At 29.2% G+C, this 16262-nt stretch overlaps 1 protein-coding gene across 1 annotated transcript; it reads right to left on the reverse strand.

The window, feature by feature from the left end:
• Nucleotides 1–2958: 2958 nt before the first annotated feature.
• On the reverse strand, nt 2959–6465 carry Phum_PHUM361000 (reverse transcriptase, putative; the record flags this gene model as incomplete). Its single annotated transcript, XM_002427993.1, has 1 exon — nt 2959–6465. One exon carries the CDS (start codon nt 6463–6465, stop codon nt 2959–2961), a length of 3507 nt encoding a protein of 1168 aa, XP_002428038.1.
• Between the last annotated feature and the right edge of the window lie 9797 nt (nt 6466–16262).

The following is a 16262-nucleotide window of genomic DNA, read 5'->3' on the forward strand; positions in this document are numbered from 1 at the left end:
ATTTCATCAGGTAGCTTCGAAAATTGAAATTTTCTTATTCCACGAATTAATAAAAACAACAAATTCAAACACAAACGTTGTTTAAGGTCAAAAAAAAAAGAAATATTATTATTATTATTATTGTGGATGCGATGTCTTTTTTAAAAAGGATAATAAAACGTTTCGTTTTATCAACAGCAGCAATAATAATAATAATAAAAATTTAAAATATTTATCAATCTTAATTAATTTTAATTGAAAACGACAGGAAGCTTTTTATATAGTCCGACAGCAAAAATTTATATCAACGCTCAAAGAAAAACTGATTTTTTTTTTTTTTTTTTAAATTCGTGTCCTCGTTTTTAAGATTGATTCTTCCGTTGGTTGTTCTTATATCGCAACTGAATTGTAAATAATTTCACGTCGTTTGTTCGTTCTAATGACACGACGACGAACGGAATGCGTTCGATTAAAAAAATCGAAAAGAAAATTTTTTTTGTTTTATTTTTTCTCATCTGCTTTTTTTTTTTTTATCAATATGTTTTTTATTCGATTATGTTTTAACGGTTTCCCTGGAGAAAATGAAAACACGTTAGTTAGTTCCACGTTTTTTTTTTTTTTGTTTTAACGCGTTTAAAATTACATTTAAATAAAATAAAAAAATCTAATCTCCAGTTGTGAGAAAATTGTAAATTTTAGTTATCCTGTCGTAAATTGTAAATTGTTGCTTAAAATTTGTTATCAATTTTATTGGCAACTTGTTACTTCTGATCCTGCTGCTCCTGTTGTGGATGCTGCTGCTGTTTTTGATTTTTAAAAGGCTCAGATGTTTTGGAAAAATTTTACGATTTTTTTTTACACATTGTCATTCGTAAAAGAATTAAGTGAGAAAAAAAAGAAGAAGAATTTTATTTGTTTCGCATTTAATAATAATAATAATAATAATATAGTCTGAAGAAATATGGAGAAAAGCCTGGAGAAGACTGGAAACGGAAATTCTGGAAAAGTAAGATGGACTCAGGGTAGACTTACGAAAATTGATGTCGTCGTTTTATTTAGGTTATAAAAATTCGAAACTTTGACATTTTTAGGTATTTATTCCTGAGGGATGAGGATGAAATCCTGGAATAAATGATGGAAAAAACTCCGAGTGAAACATACGACGAATTCATAGTGATTAAAAATTGATAATGATAGCGATATTAATAATAATAATATTCGTAAGAAGTTTTTTAAATTATACGTCAACGCGTCGTAGTAATTTATTGAAAAAAGTCGAGTGACGTCACAATAAACGTCATCAAACGTCATTGTTCTTTATTTAAAAAAATATCGTTGGTTGTTTAAAAAATTCGAGTTTGGTTTTTTTTTTTTTTTGAAGAAGAAGAAGAAGAAATGATTAGAATAAAAGGAAGGAATCGCCAACCGGAAGTTGATGTATGTTTTAATAAGACAAATACCGGATTTTAACCAAACGCGTTACATTAAACCTTGAAATTTTTGACCTTGAAATTCATATTATGGTAAATGAATCCATCGAACGGAAATAAAAAATTGATTGCTAGTAAATGAATAAACCAGGGGGAGGGGAGGGGAGTTCATCATCGGGAAAAAGTAAAGTCGTGGCCGAATCATCAGAAGGAATGAGTGAGGAAGTGAGAACCACAACCGAAATGGAGACGGAAATGCTGGAACTGGAATGCAAGAACGCGAAAAGTGATTTCGATGTGAGTGCGATGTGTGTGTGAGAGAGAGAGAAAGAACAATCGTTAAAGAACAATTTTTTTTATTTAAGATTTAAATTAAAATTTGGAAAATCCGAAATTTCTAGAACAATTTAAACGCACCGTCGAAAGACTCGATTATTAATTTCCAGGAAGAACTCAAATGAATGAAAGAAAACACATGCAAGTATGCGGCATTTGTAGCCGCCATTACCACAACCACCACCATCATCATCACCAACACACCGCAAATAATAATAATAACAATAATAATAATAATCGAACATGGTTACCGCATCGAAACGTTTCACCATCATCATCATCATCATCGTTGTTGTTGAACATGAATTTCACAACACCTCTTTTTTTAAAAAAATTATCATTATTATTATTATTTTTCAAATGTCAAACGATAAATAAAAACGTAAATTATTATATTCTATTATATTAATCTATTAATAATGACAAATTATTATTATTATTATTATTCTATGATCCATAGAGTAAAAAAAAAAAAAAAAAAAAAACTTGTCATCATTAAGTGGAATTCGTACGGTATTGATTTCTTACAAGCGAAACAAATTTTTTTTTTTTTAAATTAAAATTTTCCCGTTCTTTTTCATCAATTCATTAATACATCTCTGATTTTTCCTTTCTTTTCCGGGAATAAAATAATAATAATAATAATAATAATAATAATAATAATAATAATAATGAGTTTTAAGAATTTATTTAAGCTTCAAATTCGTTTTCTTTTCTTTTCTTTTTTAACGTTAAGTTCTTATTCTTGTTTTGTTTTCATTACTTAAACGATATAAAAAAAAAAAAAAAAATTTCTCGTTTTTCTCTTTCCGGTTTTGTTTTCATTTTCTTCATATCATCATCATCATCATCATCATCATCATCATCATCGTCATTATTATTATTAATTAAAATTTAAAATTTTCCGTTTGTTTAATTAGCGTAAAGGATTTTTTTTTAAAAATTTTTTCGCGGCGGAGTTTTCGTTTTGATTTGTTTCTTTTGTTCGATTACGATCGAATCAAATAAGTGATGATAATACTTATGATAATGATGTATTATTATTATTATTATTATTATTATTATTATTATTATTATTATTATTATTATTATTATTATTATTATGGTCACTCTTAAACACGACAAGGCTCTTATTTGTCGGGGTTTTTAAGCATTTATCCCAGGTCTCTACCCGATTCCTTAGGGACAAATACTCGAATATCGGTGGTGCTATTTATAATATTTTCCGAAGAATGTGGGCCGTCCCACATAGTGCGATTTCCTGGATGGTTTCTTCTTTTAGGTTCTTCATAATCTTCTTTAAATTTCCTTTTATTGAATGTGGCATGGCTCCCAATGCTCCCACGATGACCGGAATCGTTTCAGTTTTTGTTCCCCACATCCTGGTTATTTCAATTTCCAAATTTCTGTATTTCAGCCTTTTGTCTGCTTCTTTGGCTGTGGTGTTTTTTTCTGCCGGCACGGATACCTCAATTAACTTACACCATTTTTCCCCATTATGCCTGAGTATGATATCCGGTTTGTTAGCTGGCACAGTTCTATCAGTGTGGATTTGTTGATCATATAGAACTGTGCATGGACCTACTGTCGTAACCGGGCTTGGAATGTGGTTGTACCACTCCTTGGGTAATCCATCCATTCCATATTCTCGGCATATACTCCAGTGGAGATATTGACATATTTTATTGTGCCTTTCTAAATATTCATGTTTTGCCAGTATCGGACAACCGGAAATTAAATGATCGATGGTTTCCGATTGAGATTGGCAAATTCGGCACTTGTCATCTTGGCGGACTTTGAGAATTACTTTTTCATAGTTATGGGTCCGCAATGCCTGATCTTGAGCCGCTGTAATAAACGCTTCTGTTTCTATTTTAAGTTTTCCACGTCGTAGCCAATTGTGCGTGCTCTTCTTATTAATATCTTCGGCATTTATTCTTTTTAGGTATTGCCCATGTAATTTTTTCTGTTCCCATTTGCCTATTAATTTCTTCTGAGATTGGGCTTTGCTATTATAAGTTGCAAGTTGCCCCTCTTCCATTATTTCGTTTTCTTTATTTTCTTGGACGATTTGTTTTGCCCTTTTTAGAACTCCTTTTTTTGTAGTTTTTTCTTCTGCATGTATAACTTGGGCTAAGATGGGGTCCTCTCGATGGGATTCTATGTATTTTCCCATTCCAATTATGGCATTCTGGTGTGCCGCTTCTATTTGTCTTAATCCTCTTCCTCCATCTTTCCTGCTGACGTACAATCTATCCACATCAGCCTTTGGATGTAACGCACCGTTCATGGTTAATATTTTTCTTGTCCTTCTATCTAGGTGCGTGATTTCTTCTTTCGTCCAGTCTACGAGGCCAAAACTATATTCTATTACAGGAACTGCTAATGTGCCGACGGCGGTTATCTTATTTCTTCCATTCAGTTCCGACTGTAATATAAGCCTCAATCTTTTAAAATATTCTTTCTTCAATCGAGGTTTAATTTCCTTGTTGGCTATCCCAAAATTTTCTTCAATCCCCAGATATTTGTATGATGATCCAGGGTCCAATTCTTTAATAAGTTCTTCTTCGGAGTCTTCTATATTCTGCTTTTGTTTTAACTTTCCTCTGACAATATTTATTCTGGCACATTTTTCCAAACCAAATTTCATGTTGATGTCAGAGGAAAAGGTTTGAACCGTCCGTAACATTTTATTTAACTCCTCTTCATTTTTGGCATAAAGTTTTAAGTCATCCATGTATAACATATGGGTGATTTTCCTGCCTCCCGGTACCAACTGATATCCTTGATCCTTGATATTAAGCTGTCTGGATAGAGGAATTAAAGACATGCAAAATAAAAGTGGCGACAATGAATCTCCCTGAAAAATCCCTCTTTTTATAAATATTTTTCTAGAAGAGTATTTTTGCACTTCCAGCTGGGTGCACCAATTTTTCATACTCTTCTCGCAGAACGCTGTAATTTTAGGGTCTACTTTATATATTTTCAATGCCTCAATAATCCATTCGTGAGGCACACTATCAAAGGCCTTTTGATAGTCAATCCATGCCATGCTTAAATTCTTCCTCTTTTGTTTTGCACTGGCCATGATCAATTTATTTATTAATAAAACCTCCTTGCAGCCGTAAGACCCTTTTCTACATCCATATTGTTCAGGAGGGAAAATGTTATTTTTTCTTAAATGCCCATAAATCTTTTCAGCAATAATAGCTGTTATTATTTTATACATTGTGGGCAAACAGGTAATTGGCCGAAAATCTTTCGGTTCCATAGCTCCTGATTTTTTTGGCAGCAAATACGTTTTTCCTGTGGTTATCCATTCTGGCATTTCTTGCCGTCCCATTATTAATTTATTTATGGATACCAGTAAATACTTATGGGTACTTGTAAAATTCTTAATCCAAAAATTTTGTACCCTATCTAATCCGGGACTTTTCCAGTTGGCCGTGTTTTTTAGGCATATTTCCAAATCTGCCATTATTATATCCGACATTGTTGAAGAAGCAATCCAGGCATGTGCTTCTTTTTCTTTATTCATCCATGTAGAATTCTTATTTAAAGGATGAGATTTTTCCCAAATATTTGACCAAAAGTCTGCCATTTTTTCTACATTTAAGGTGCTGGATCCATTTTGTATGTTCTGCTCTCTAATTGTTCTGTAAAATTTCTTTGGGTCCGATTCAAACAATTTATTTTGTCGCCAAAATTGCTCTCTCTTCTTATATCTCCTTATTCTCTGAGAATAGAGCAACACCTTTTGTTTTAAAGTTTCCATGGTAAGTTCTATATCTTCCATGGTCTTCAATTTATAGATCCTTTTAAGGTGATCCAGTTTCTTTATTGTCCTCTTCTTTAAATTATTATTCTTCTTCATTTCGGATACCAGGGAGATATGTGATCTTATTCTTTTTATTTTTCCCTCTATTCTTTGTATCCATATTGGTGATGTTGACTTTTTTGTTTCTATTCCTTTATGACGAGCTTCTTTTCTTGGCCCAAGTATAATATCTGTGGCAACTACCCCCGCAGCATATATAATTTCATTAATTGTGGTTAAATTAATGTCTACCACTTTTTCTAATACATTTATGAGGGTGTTATCTATAAGATGTAAAACTTCAGTTGCCTTTTTATTTTTGTAAATTTTCCTTAATGGCTCCCTGTTTATTAATGGGCACATCTTTACTTTTTTTATCTCTTCAATTAGTCTCTCTTCGATGCTCTTCATTTCTGCATCAGTCAACAATTGCTCGTCAGTATCGGTTTCGTATCGGTTATTATTATTAGACTCATTTAATTTTGTTATTATTGGTGCATTATCTCTTATAACATTACTGCACGAGGAGTCTACATTTTTCTTAATTTCTTCTAATTTATCATTTTCAATTTTTTTTATTATATATCTTCTTTGGGCAGCCAACTTCTTCGATGTCATGTCCTTCCTACTGTTTGGGTTTCTTCCTCTCCAGATTTTAAAGGTGTCACTTTCCGATCCTGAACCAAATTTTTGAGAGTAAAAATAGCACCACATCAATTCTTGAAGGTCTTCCTGAGTCCATCTTATTCGATGGGAACGAGTTGTCTCCTGAACTGGGCTCCGGTGACTAACATCGTTGGAGTGGCCAGGGTCAGAAGCAGTGAAATTCACATTCTCGTCGAGCTGCCTCAGGTCGACAGTAGAACAAGATTTGTTTTGGTTCTTACTTTGTCTCGTTCTCATTTTGCTCTTTTTACTTATATAAATTTATAAATTCATTCACCTTTATACCAAAACATTTTCTAATTCAGTATTTAGAGTTCACTATTATAAAATTTTTAATTAAACTTATCACTTATGTCTCTTATACTTATAAAAGTCAATTTGCTGTAAATCATGTAAAATATGCTGCAATAAGGCAGAAACAATTTAATGTAAGGTTAAATATTATACAATTAGAACACTAGTTATCAGACAACTGGATTAGACAGAACAAATTTTTTACCCAATTGATATATTAAATCAGATATTACTAACTATCTTATTAACCTATTTTGTTAAGCTATCCCCATTTTCAATGAGTATGGTAGAGATATTTGGCTAAACTACTTAGCTATAATATGCAATTAGACTTCAACTTAAGTTGTATAAGGTTTGTTTAAGTTGTGGTCCCTCAAATGTATAATGCTTTTTCACAATTTTTATATTAGAAACAAATACTAAAAGGCTACTTATTTATAACTTAATTAATTGATCTTGAATCAAATTTACAGGCAATATTACACTATCAAGATTATAAACTAAGCAGTAACAAAACAAACTAATTTAAGGATAAAATAGATTACATAGATTACATTTGACTGTATGCACACAACATACAAATTACAGTTCTTTACTATTATTAAGTAATACAGAAAAAGTTGATCTCTGCTAGTGTTAATGTAGATCAAAATGGAGATTTGCATAAAGTATATGGTAAAATATTCTGTATTAAAACAATCAGTAGATTAACACAGGAGTACAGAGATGTTATATCCAGCTATACATTACATTAAGCCAATAGATAATGAGTATTTATATTGAACTACCTCTATTCTTATTTAGTATGACAAAGATATTTAACTCTTATAAGTAATTCAAAAGATGCAAAATTTATTAAATGAAGTCTGGTTAAAGAGAAATCTGTTGTACCCTTTCACACTAATATCACTTAATATAAAGGCTACTACTATTCTTTCCTAATTTGATTCAGATTTAAGAAAGGTATTAGTTACACTATGTTATTATTAATAAACTTTACTACAATGAATTAAGTTAGCTTAAGACAAGGCTAAAATAACATACAATCACAAGTTAACACTTAACAATAGGGGTATAGAAATTACACCCTGAAAAAATCATGTATCAACCTATATTATTGTAAAAATATTTTAATTCTTATTTTGTTAAATAAGATAAAGATATAAATAGTCAAATCACTTATAATTAACCAAAGAAATATAAAAAAATAAAAAATTTTTTGGTTATGTGTTCAATTTCTTTGTTAGCCTAACGTTTTACAATTGAAATTTAAGTCTTAAAATGAGGTACTTATCCGTTTAACTTATATGTACTAAGGTGCCTTCTAAGGTTTTTTATTGCCCACGCTTCCTTTTGTCACATGGAATCGTTGAACAATTTGTAAATTTAAACTTGAGATAATATAGTTATTACTAAATAATTTAAAAAAACTAATTATATCACTGTAAACTAGACTAAATTACAAAACTTTTGATATATAACTTATAAATAAACCCTAAAAAAAAACTATTAAAATTAATTAAAGAAAACGATATGACAAAAAGGCTTGTCAACCATGGAACACCAGCGCCCTCTTTCTTATTATTATTATTATTATTATTATTATTATTATTATTATTCAATTACGTCAAGCAAAATATTAAAATATTCGCATAGAAAGAAGTAATAATAATAATATTAATAAAACGAACCGTCAAGTCGAGTTGATGTCAGTTTAAAGGAAGAGAAAAAAGAGAAAGAGAGAAAGAGAGAGAGAGATGAATGAATTAAATAATAATGATGATGATGTTGATGGTGATGGTGATGATGATGAAGATGATGATGATGTTGATGATAGTAATGATGATGATGATGATGATTATGCTGATGATGATGATGATGATGATGATGATGATGATGATGATGATAATAGATTAAGCGAAATAAAATTTATTCAATCAATTTTAAATTGTATTTTTAAACGGTTCGAAAAATAAAAAAAAGAAACTTTAAATTCATTCACGAATGAAACAAAACGTGTGCGGAGGAAGAAAATAAAAAAGAGAGAGAGAGAGAGAGAGAGAGAAAGCGAAAGCAAGCAAGCAAGCCGCGTTTGTAGATTGTTGGTTGCCTTTATGGAATTTCAAGCAGATTTTTTTTTTTTTTCTTTTCTTTTTTAATACTTTTTTTTTTTTTTTTTTTTTTTTTTTACTACTTTAAAAAAAATCCGTCATTAAAAAAGAAAAAAACGTTAAAAAAAGTTAACGTGGATGAATAGAATGAAATAAAGAAAGAAAGAAAGATGTTTTTGTTATTCATTACGAAAGATGAAAAGAAAGAAAACGATTTTTTTTCTTCTTTCTTATAATCTTATTAAATTTTTCTTTTCTTTCGGCCCATATTTGTGATGCTGGAAAAAGACAACAAATAGAGAGAGAGAGAGAGAAAGAGAGAAAGATATTAAATGAATTATTTATTTATTTATTTATCGTTGTTTAATTTTTGATCGGCGGAGGCGTTCGTGAAACTTTATTATTATTATTATTATTATTATTAAATTCGACGTGGCGGTAGAATTTGGTGTTTTTTTTTAACCTGTCGTTAATCGTTCGAGTAGTAGCATGACCGAAAAAAAATTTTACTTTTAAAACGTGTAAATAGAAAAAAAAAAATTATGCGTGTGTTACTTTCCTCATTTTACACGTTTTCCTGCATGGGATTAGAGGAGGGGGGGGGGCAAAAAGGAAACTTTTGTAAAAAATTTTTCCTTTTTGAAATTTGTAAAAGAAATATGAGTAGTAAAAAGGAAAAATTAAAAGGAAAAAAAGAAAATTTTTTTTTAATATTTTATTTTAAATTCATTTCTTTCTTTTTTTTCTTACGTACGGGGGAATAAAAGGATTATGATAAAAGCAGACGAAAAATTGTCTTTTCAACGAATTAAATTTCAATTATGACAAAAAGGGGGTGGGGGATGGGAGAAGAAGAGGAGGAGGAGGGGATAAAAAAAAATCTTCTGCTAAATTCCTCTGACGTTTTAAGTGAGACGGTTGTAAGAAAAAAAAAAAAATTTTTTACGTGACGTTTGAATGGATTTAGTGTAACGTTAAAACCACGTCAAAAAATTTATTATTTATAACTTAATTAATTAAATTTAATAATTAAAACCCATTAATTTATTATTATTATTATTATCGTTGTTGTTTTTAATTTAAAAAATAATCAAAAATTTTAGTTAATATTATTATTAATATGTTAATAAAAAAAAAAAAACTTTATTATAATTTCACGTGTCGTCGTATATTTTCTCTCTCTCTCTCTCTCTCTTTGGTAAACATCCGGTTTGGTACGAGCGAAAAAAAAAAATAGAAAAAGATTTTTATCTATTGCCACGTACTATGAAATCGTGTGCGCTCGAATGTTTTATTTTAAATAAAGTGGGTAGTAAAAGATCGAATTTTCGATATAAACATCTGCTCCTGTTTTCCCTCTCCTACTCCCATACCCCCTTCATTCCTTTATCCCCCCCACTTTTTTTTTTGGTTTATTTACCTTCTTTCTTTTTATCATTCTTTCCATAAAAGTATCGTTATAAATAGTTCTGGAGAATTTTTTTTGGAAAAATTATTGCGGTCGACAGACAGTCAAAAAGGAAAAAAAAAATTACGACGCAGTTTTTTATTGTTTTAAACAAAGCGATTAATAGTTTTAGTTTTAGTAGAAAAGAGAGAAATTAAAAATAAAGGTTTATCAAAGGGTCAACGAACTCTAATAAACTTTTGATAAAAATTTTATGTCGCGGAAATTACGAATATAAAAAAAAAAAAGAATAGAAAAAAAAATCGTAGCTCAATTTTGTTTTTATCCTTTGCTCCCACCCCACCCCCCAATGTAAAGCCACTTACTCCTTTTTTGGGGGGAGACCCCCTCAGAATTTGAGGAATCCTCCTCCTCGTCCCCACATCAACTTTTTCACTCCTCCCCGCGACAATAAAACGATTCAAATCAATCAAAAACTTTGATTTATTATGATTCCATCACAAAAAAAAATTAATAAAATCGATAATTGATTAATTAATTAAAAATCGATTTATTATTATTAATATTATTTATTGATTGATTTTAAATCGTTCGTTTGAGAATACACATTAACAAAACAAAATTTTTTTATTTCAAATATGGATGACCAAAACTTTGAGGGGGGGACCAGTTTAATATTATTTAAAAAAAAGTTGCTTTATATAAATTGAATCTGTCATTTGATTATTTTAACGGAAAACAAACAACAAACAACAACAACCGGGTAAAACAAATGTCAAAACTACGAGAAAACAATTTTTTTTTTTTTTTTAAATAAATTTTCCAAAAAAGGAAATCCGGTACGAAAAATAAAGGAAAAATTTTTGAAATTTTTGAAATTCTTATTTATTTATTATCATTCGGTTATTAATAAATAATTAATAAATAAATAAATTATTTATTTATTTAAATTATGTTTAACAAATTAAATAATTTTATGAATTTTTTTTTTTAAAACAAAATTTAAAGTTGAATTTATTTATTGACACGTTTTTATAACATTTTAATTTAAAGCCACTTTAAAAAAAAAAAAAATAAAAAATAAATAAATAAATAAAACAAAATGGCGGATAAATATTGACGTCATTTGTTTTTTTTTTTTTTTCGTAAGTGAAATATAATAAAAAAAAAAAAATTATCGTTAAAAAAAAATCGATGACAATCGATAAATAAAAAACCAATCACGTGATTTTTAAAAACGATCGAATATAAATTTTTAAAAAAACGCGCGTAACTGTAAATTTTTTTTTTTTTTTTTTTTGTCGGCGGAAATGAAAATTGTCGCAAATTTATCAAAATTCGACTATCTGACAACAATACAAACAAACAAACGGTTATAAATTTTATTTCGTTTAATTTGAAAATTAACAACAAACGACTTCGATAAAAATAAAATTTTTTGTATGTCGTGGCGTAATTAAAGGAAATAATTAGAAGGAAAATTAAAAGAAGAAAACTTGTTTCGTTTGTATACAAAAAAAAAAAAAAAAAAAAAAAAAAAAAGTTTCAAGTGTTAATAATGGCCATTATATATAAATTACATTCTATTTAAATCTAATTATTTTTTTTTAGAGAGTTTTCTTCGAGTTGTTTGTTGTAATACGTCTATTATTCGATTACAATAGTTTGATAATTTTATTATTGTTTATTGGTTGTCGGTTGTTGTTTTAAAATTTTCATCTATGATGTTATTTGACCACTGATGAATAACAATAATTATTTTACATCGTGATTATTATTATTATTATTGAAATTTATACCGTTTTACTGTTTGTTGTCGTTTTGTTGATTGCCCTCTTTCTTTTCTATCTTTCTCTTTTCTCTCTTAATTTTCATTGTTAGTTTCTTTTTATCACTCTTTCTCTCTCTCTCTCTGTCTGTTTTTCCGTCTCTTTTTTTTCATTTTCTTTTTTCTCTATTCTTTCTCCCTTTCTTTCTCTCTTCTCTGTTTGCCTCTGCGTTTCTTTCTCTTTCTCTGCGTCTTTTTCTCTCTCTTTTTTTTATGTCTCTCTTTATCTTTCTCGATGTCTCTCTCTTTCTGTTTCTGTACCTCTTTCTTCCTCTCTTTGTTCGCCTCTATCTTTTTCTTTCTCTTTTTCTTTGTTTTTCTTTCTCTCTTTTTTTCTGTGTCTCTCTTCTCATCTTTCTCGATGTCTCTCCCTTTCTGTCTTTGTGCCTCTTTCTTTTTCTCTCCCTCAGTTCACCTCTGTTTGTTTCTCTCTTTCTATTCACCTCTGTCTGTTTCCCTCTCTCTGTTCGCCTCTATCTATATTTCTCAATGTCTCTCTCTCTCTGTTTTTCTCTCTTTCTGTGTTCGCCTCTATCTGTGTTTATTTTCTCACTCTCTCCTTCTCGTTTGTTTTCGATTTGTTGTAATTATGTTTAAACAACATACAAACACATTATACATGTACTAAAAGTATTATTTTACACCGCGTAACGAGGCGTAATCGTTCCTTTTTTTTATTTTTCTTTATTTTTACTATTATTATTATTTCTTTTTTTTTTTTAAATTTTTCTCACGTTACGTTTCGTTTTACGTATCGTGATAATAATAATAATAATAATAATAATTTTTATAGCGCTATAATAGTAATAATAAATTTCTATATCGGTTTAAAACTATGCTATTTATTTATTTTTTATTACGTATCCATAAAGGGGGAAAAAAAGAGAGAAACTTTACGTGACGCGCGCGTACGTTTTATACGCTCGCGTTATTAAAGGAAAAAAAAACAAAATGGGGGGAGAGGAGGGGGAGGGGGGAAAATCAATTTTTTTTTATTTTTCAATTTACGACTACGGGATTTCTCTAAACGTTACGTTAATTTTGTTTGTTTTTCGTTTGTTTTTGTTTTTTTCTCCTTTTTTTTTTTATGACTATTAGAAATTTCTTTATTATTTTTCTTTATATTCGCATTATTATTATTATTATTGTTCGACTACAAAAAAAAATGTACGTATAAAAAAATTGTTGTTGTTGTTTTTCTTTCGATCATTTATCTAGTTACACGATAAAAATAAATACGATGAAAGAGATGTGAATAATAAGATGATAGAAAGAGGAGGAAGATGATGAATTTTTTTTTTTTTTTTTTTACGGTAAACAAAACAAACATGTTGATAAATGGATGTTTTATTAATTAATAAATTATTTTTAATAATAATAATAATCACGGATGTTCGTTTTATATCCTATTTGTGTTTAAAAAAACGTGCTTTATTAATAATAATATTAATTTTCTTTTTTTTTTAAACGTGATTTACAAAAGAGTAATAAAAAAAAAATAATAATAATGAAAAAGAGAAGAAGGAGGAGGAAGAGGAGGAAAAGGAGGGGGTAAAAACTTAACATTAAAAAAAATAAGAAAAAATTATCATTATTATTATTATTATTACTAACAGTAATAAATTATAAGATTTTAATCATAAGTATAGAAAATCACAATATTTATTTATTTAATAAATAAACAACTTGTTAAAAAATAATTTTTTTTGCAGGTATAAGAATTACTCATTATTATTATTATTATTATTATTATTATTATTATTATTATTATTATTATTATTATTATTATTACTACTACTTGATTTTTTTTGCTATATTTATATACGAATATGCTGTAAGTAAATAAATATATAAATTTTATTAAGCTCTTTGTAAAATAATTTTTTTTTTCTTTTTGCAAATGGGACTTATGAAACTTGAATTTTTTTTTTTTTGCGTATTATTATTATTATTATTATTATTATTATTATTATTATTATTATTATTATTATCCACCATTAAACACGACAAGGCTACTTGTCGGGGTTTTTAAGTATTTATCCGAGGTTTCTACCCGATTCCTTAGGGACAAATACTCAAATTTCGGTGGTGCCACTTATTATAAGATAGCACCACATCAATTCTTGAAGGTCTTCCTGAGTCCATCTTTATTCGATGGGAACGATTTGTCTCCTGAACTGGGCTCCAGTGACTAACATCTTTGGAGTGGCCAGGGTCAGAAGCAGTGAAATTCACATTCTCGTCGAGCTGCCTCAGGTCGACAGTAGAACAAGATTTTGTTTTTGGTTCTTACTTTGTCTTGTTCTCATTTTTTTGCTCTTTTTAAGCCAACGGCACGTGGCGTTCTCAAACGGTCACCCATCCAAGTTTGCACCACGCCCGATGCTGCTTAACTTCGGTGATCGTACGGGAACCGGTGTGACCAGCACGGTATGGCCGTTGACTTTATTATTATTATTATTATGTTTTAGTTGTTGTTTTTCCTGATGGTGTTGTTGTTGTTGCTGTTGTTGTTGTTGTTGTTGATGTTTTTGCTGATGGTGTTGTTGTTGTTGATGTTTTTGCTGATGGTGTTGTTGTTGTTGATGTTTTTCCTGATGGTGTTGTTGTTGTAGTAGTTGTTGTTTTTGTTTTTGTTGATGTTAATGCTGTTGTTGTTGCTGCTGCTTTTGCTGTTTTTTAAGTCGTTAATATTATTTTTAAAATTTTCAAAAAATTTTTTTAACGTTCGCGTATTCGATGATTTCTTCTTTCCCACCCCCATCCCTCGGTCATTGTTTCCGGTGGTAAAATGATTTCTTCCACATTCTACTGTTATTACTAATAATAATAATAATTTAATCGCGCGCCTTTTTTTTTTAATTCAAAAATTATTAAATCGTAAAAAAAAAAATTGGTGAATTTAAAGCCCCCGCAAAAAATACGTTATGCTTTTTGTCATGATAAAAAAAAATCGGCGACATTTTTTCTCTTCCCCCTCCTCCTTCTCCTCCTCGCTCTCTATGTAAGGTCGATTTATATTATTATTATTATTAATATCATAGTATTATGTTTTATGGAAATTCTCAGTGGTTCTATTCGAAAATGCTAAAAAAAAAAACACGATTCGATTTGCGAAATAAGGACTCCGAGTAGTAGTAAGTAACCTTATACGGAAAACTATTAAAAAAATAAAAAAAATTTATATAAACTTGTCCAGTATTTAGATTTAAACTGGAGAATTTCTTTATCTCTCTCTCTCTCTCTCACTCTAATCAGGTGAGATTATTTAGATATCGGATAAAATATACAACAACACATATAAAAAAAAAAAAAATCACACACATGCAGAGAAAGGTATTTCGAACAAAAAAAAGTTATCATTATTATCATTATCATTATCATTATTTATTTTTTTTTTTTTAGATGTTCTGGATACGGCGAGCAGATTTTTCGATCCTGGAGTTTCTTTTTACACGGAATTTTATTTTGACGTGCCACGAAATCAATTAATAGTCGGCGCAAGGTAAGAATTTAAAAAAAATTTTTTTTTACCGCGAAAAAAAAAAACATTCGATATCGGAATGCACGTGCGAGTAATAAATAAATCGATGGTTGTTGTTTGTTAGTTGTCGTTTGTTTCAATCCGGTTGATTCCCTGTTTTTTTTTTTTTATTTAATGGAATACGAACCGTTTTATTACGATCGTCATTAACATTTTATTAACATTCGTAAATTTTTTTTCTGTTTTAAAATATGGCCGAACGATGGTTTCGAAATATTTATGTATGAGAGTATAACGAATGTGAAAATTTATAAGAAATTAAAAAAACGGTTATAAATTTTTCTCTTACCGAAAATATATTCGGGATTTGTTGTTGTTGTTTGTTGCCGGTTGTCGCGTATCAAACTATTCTGATGAATTAATGCTTACGTCATGAGTTTATTTATTTATTTTTTGTTAATTGATTGTACGTGGAAGTTGTTGTAAAATGAAATAAATAATTTATGGCGACGACGACGACGATGACGACGGTGATAATGGTGACGACGATGACGAATCACTTGACGTTTGTTTAGATTGTTGACTGTCTGTACAAACGAAGACACCCTTTTTTTTGTGGTTTTTAACCGATCGGGAAAAATATTTTTTTTCACAAAAATTCAAAACGGAAATGACGGAATAATTAGTCGACATTTTATTTTTACCCTTCCTTCACCTTCCCCTCTCCCCCTTTCCCATCCTTCCTCTCTCTCTCTCTTTCTCTTTCCTTCCTCTTTAATTAATTCAAATTACCTTGCGTGACTTTGTAGTTTTTTTTACTAAGAAATTTCAAACGTTTATTTTTTTATACATTTATTTGTATTTCATTGTTTCCTCTTCTTTATCTTCTTCTTCTTCTAACTGTTGAAA

This window comes from Pediculus humanus, genomic scaffold (assembly GCF_000006295.1).
Source record: "Pediculus humanus corporis 1103172107775 genomic scaffold, whole genome shotgun sequence".
NCBI classification, from domain to species: domain Eukaryota; kingdom Metazoa; phylum Arthropoda; class Insecta; order Psocodea; family Pediculidae; genus Pediculus; species Pediculus humanus.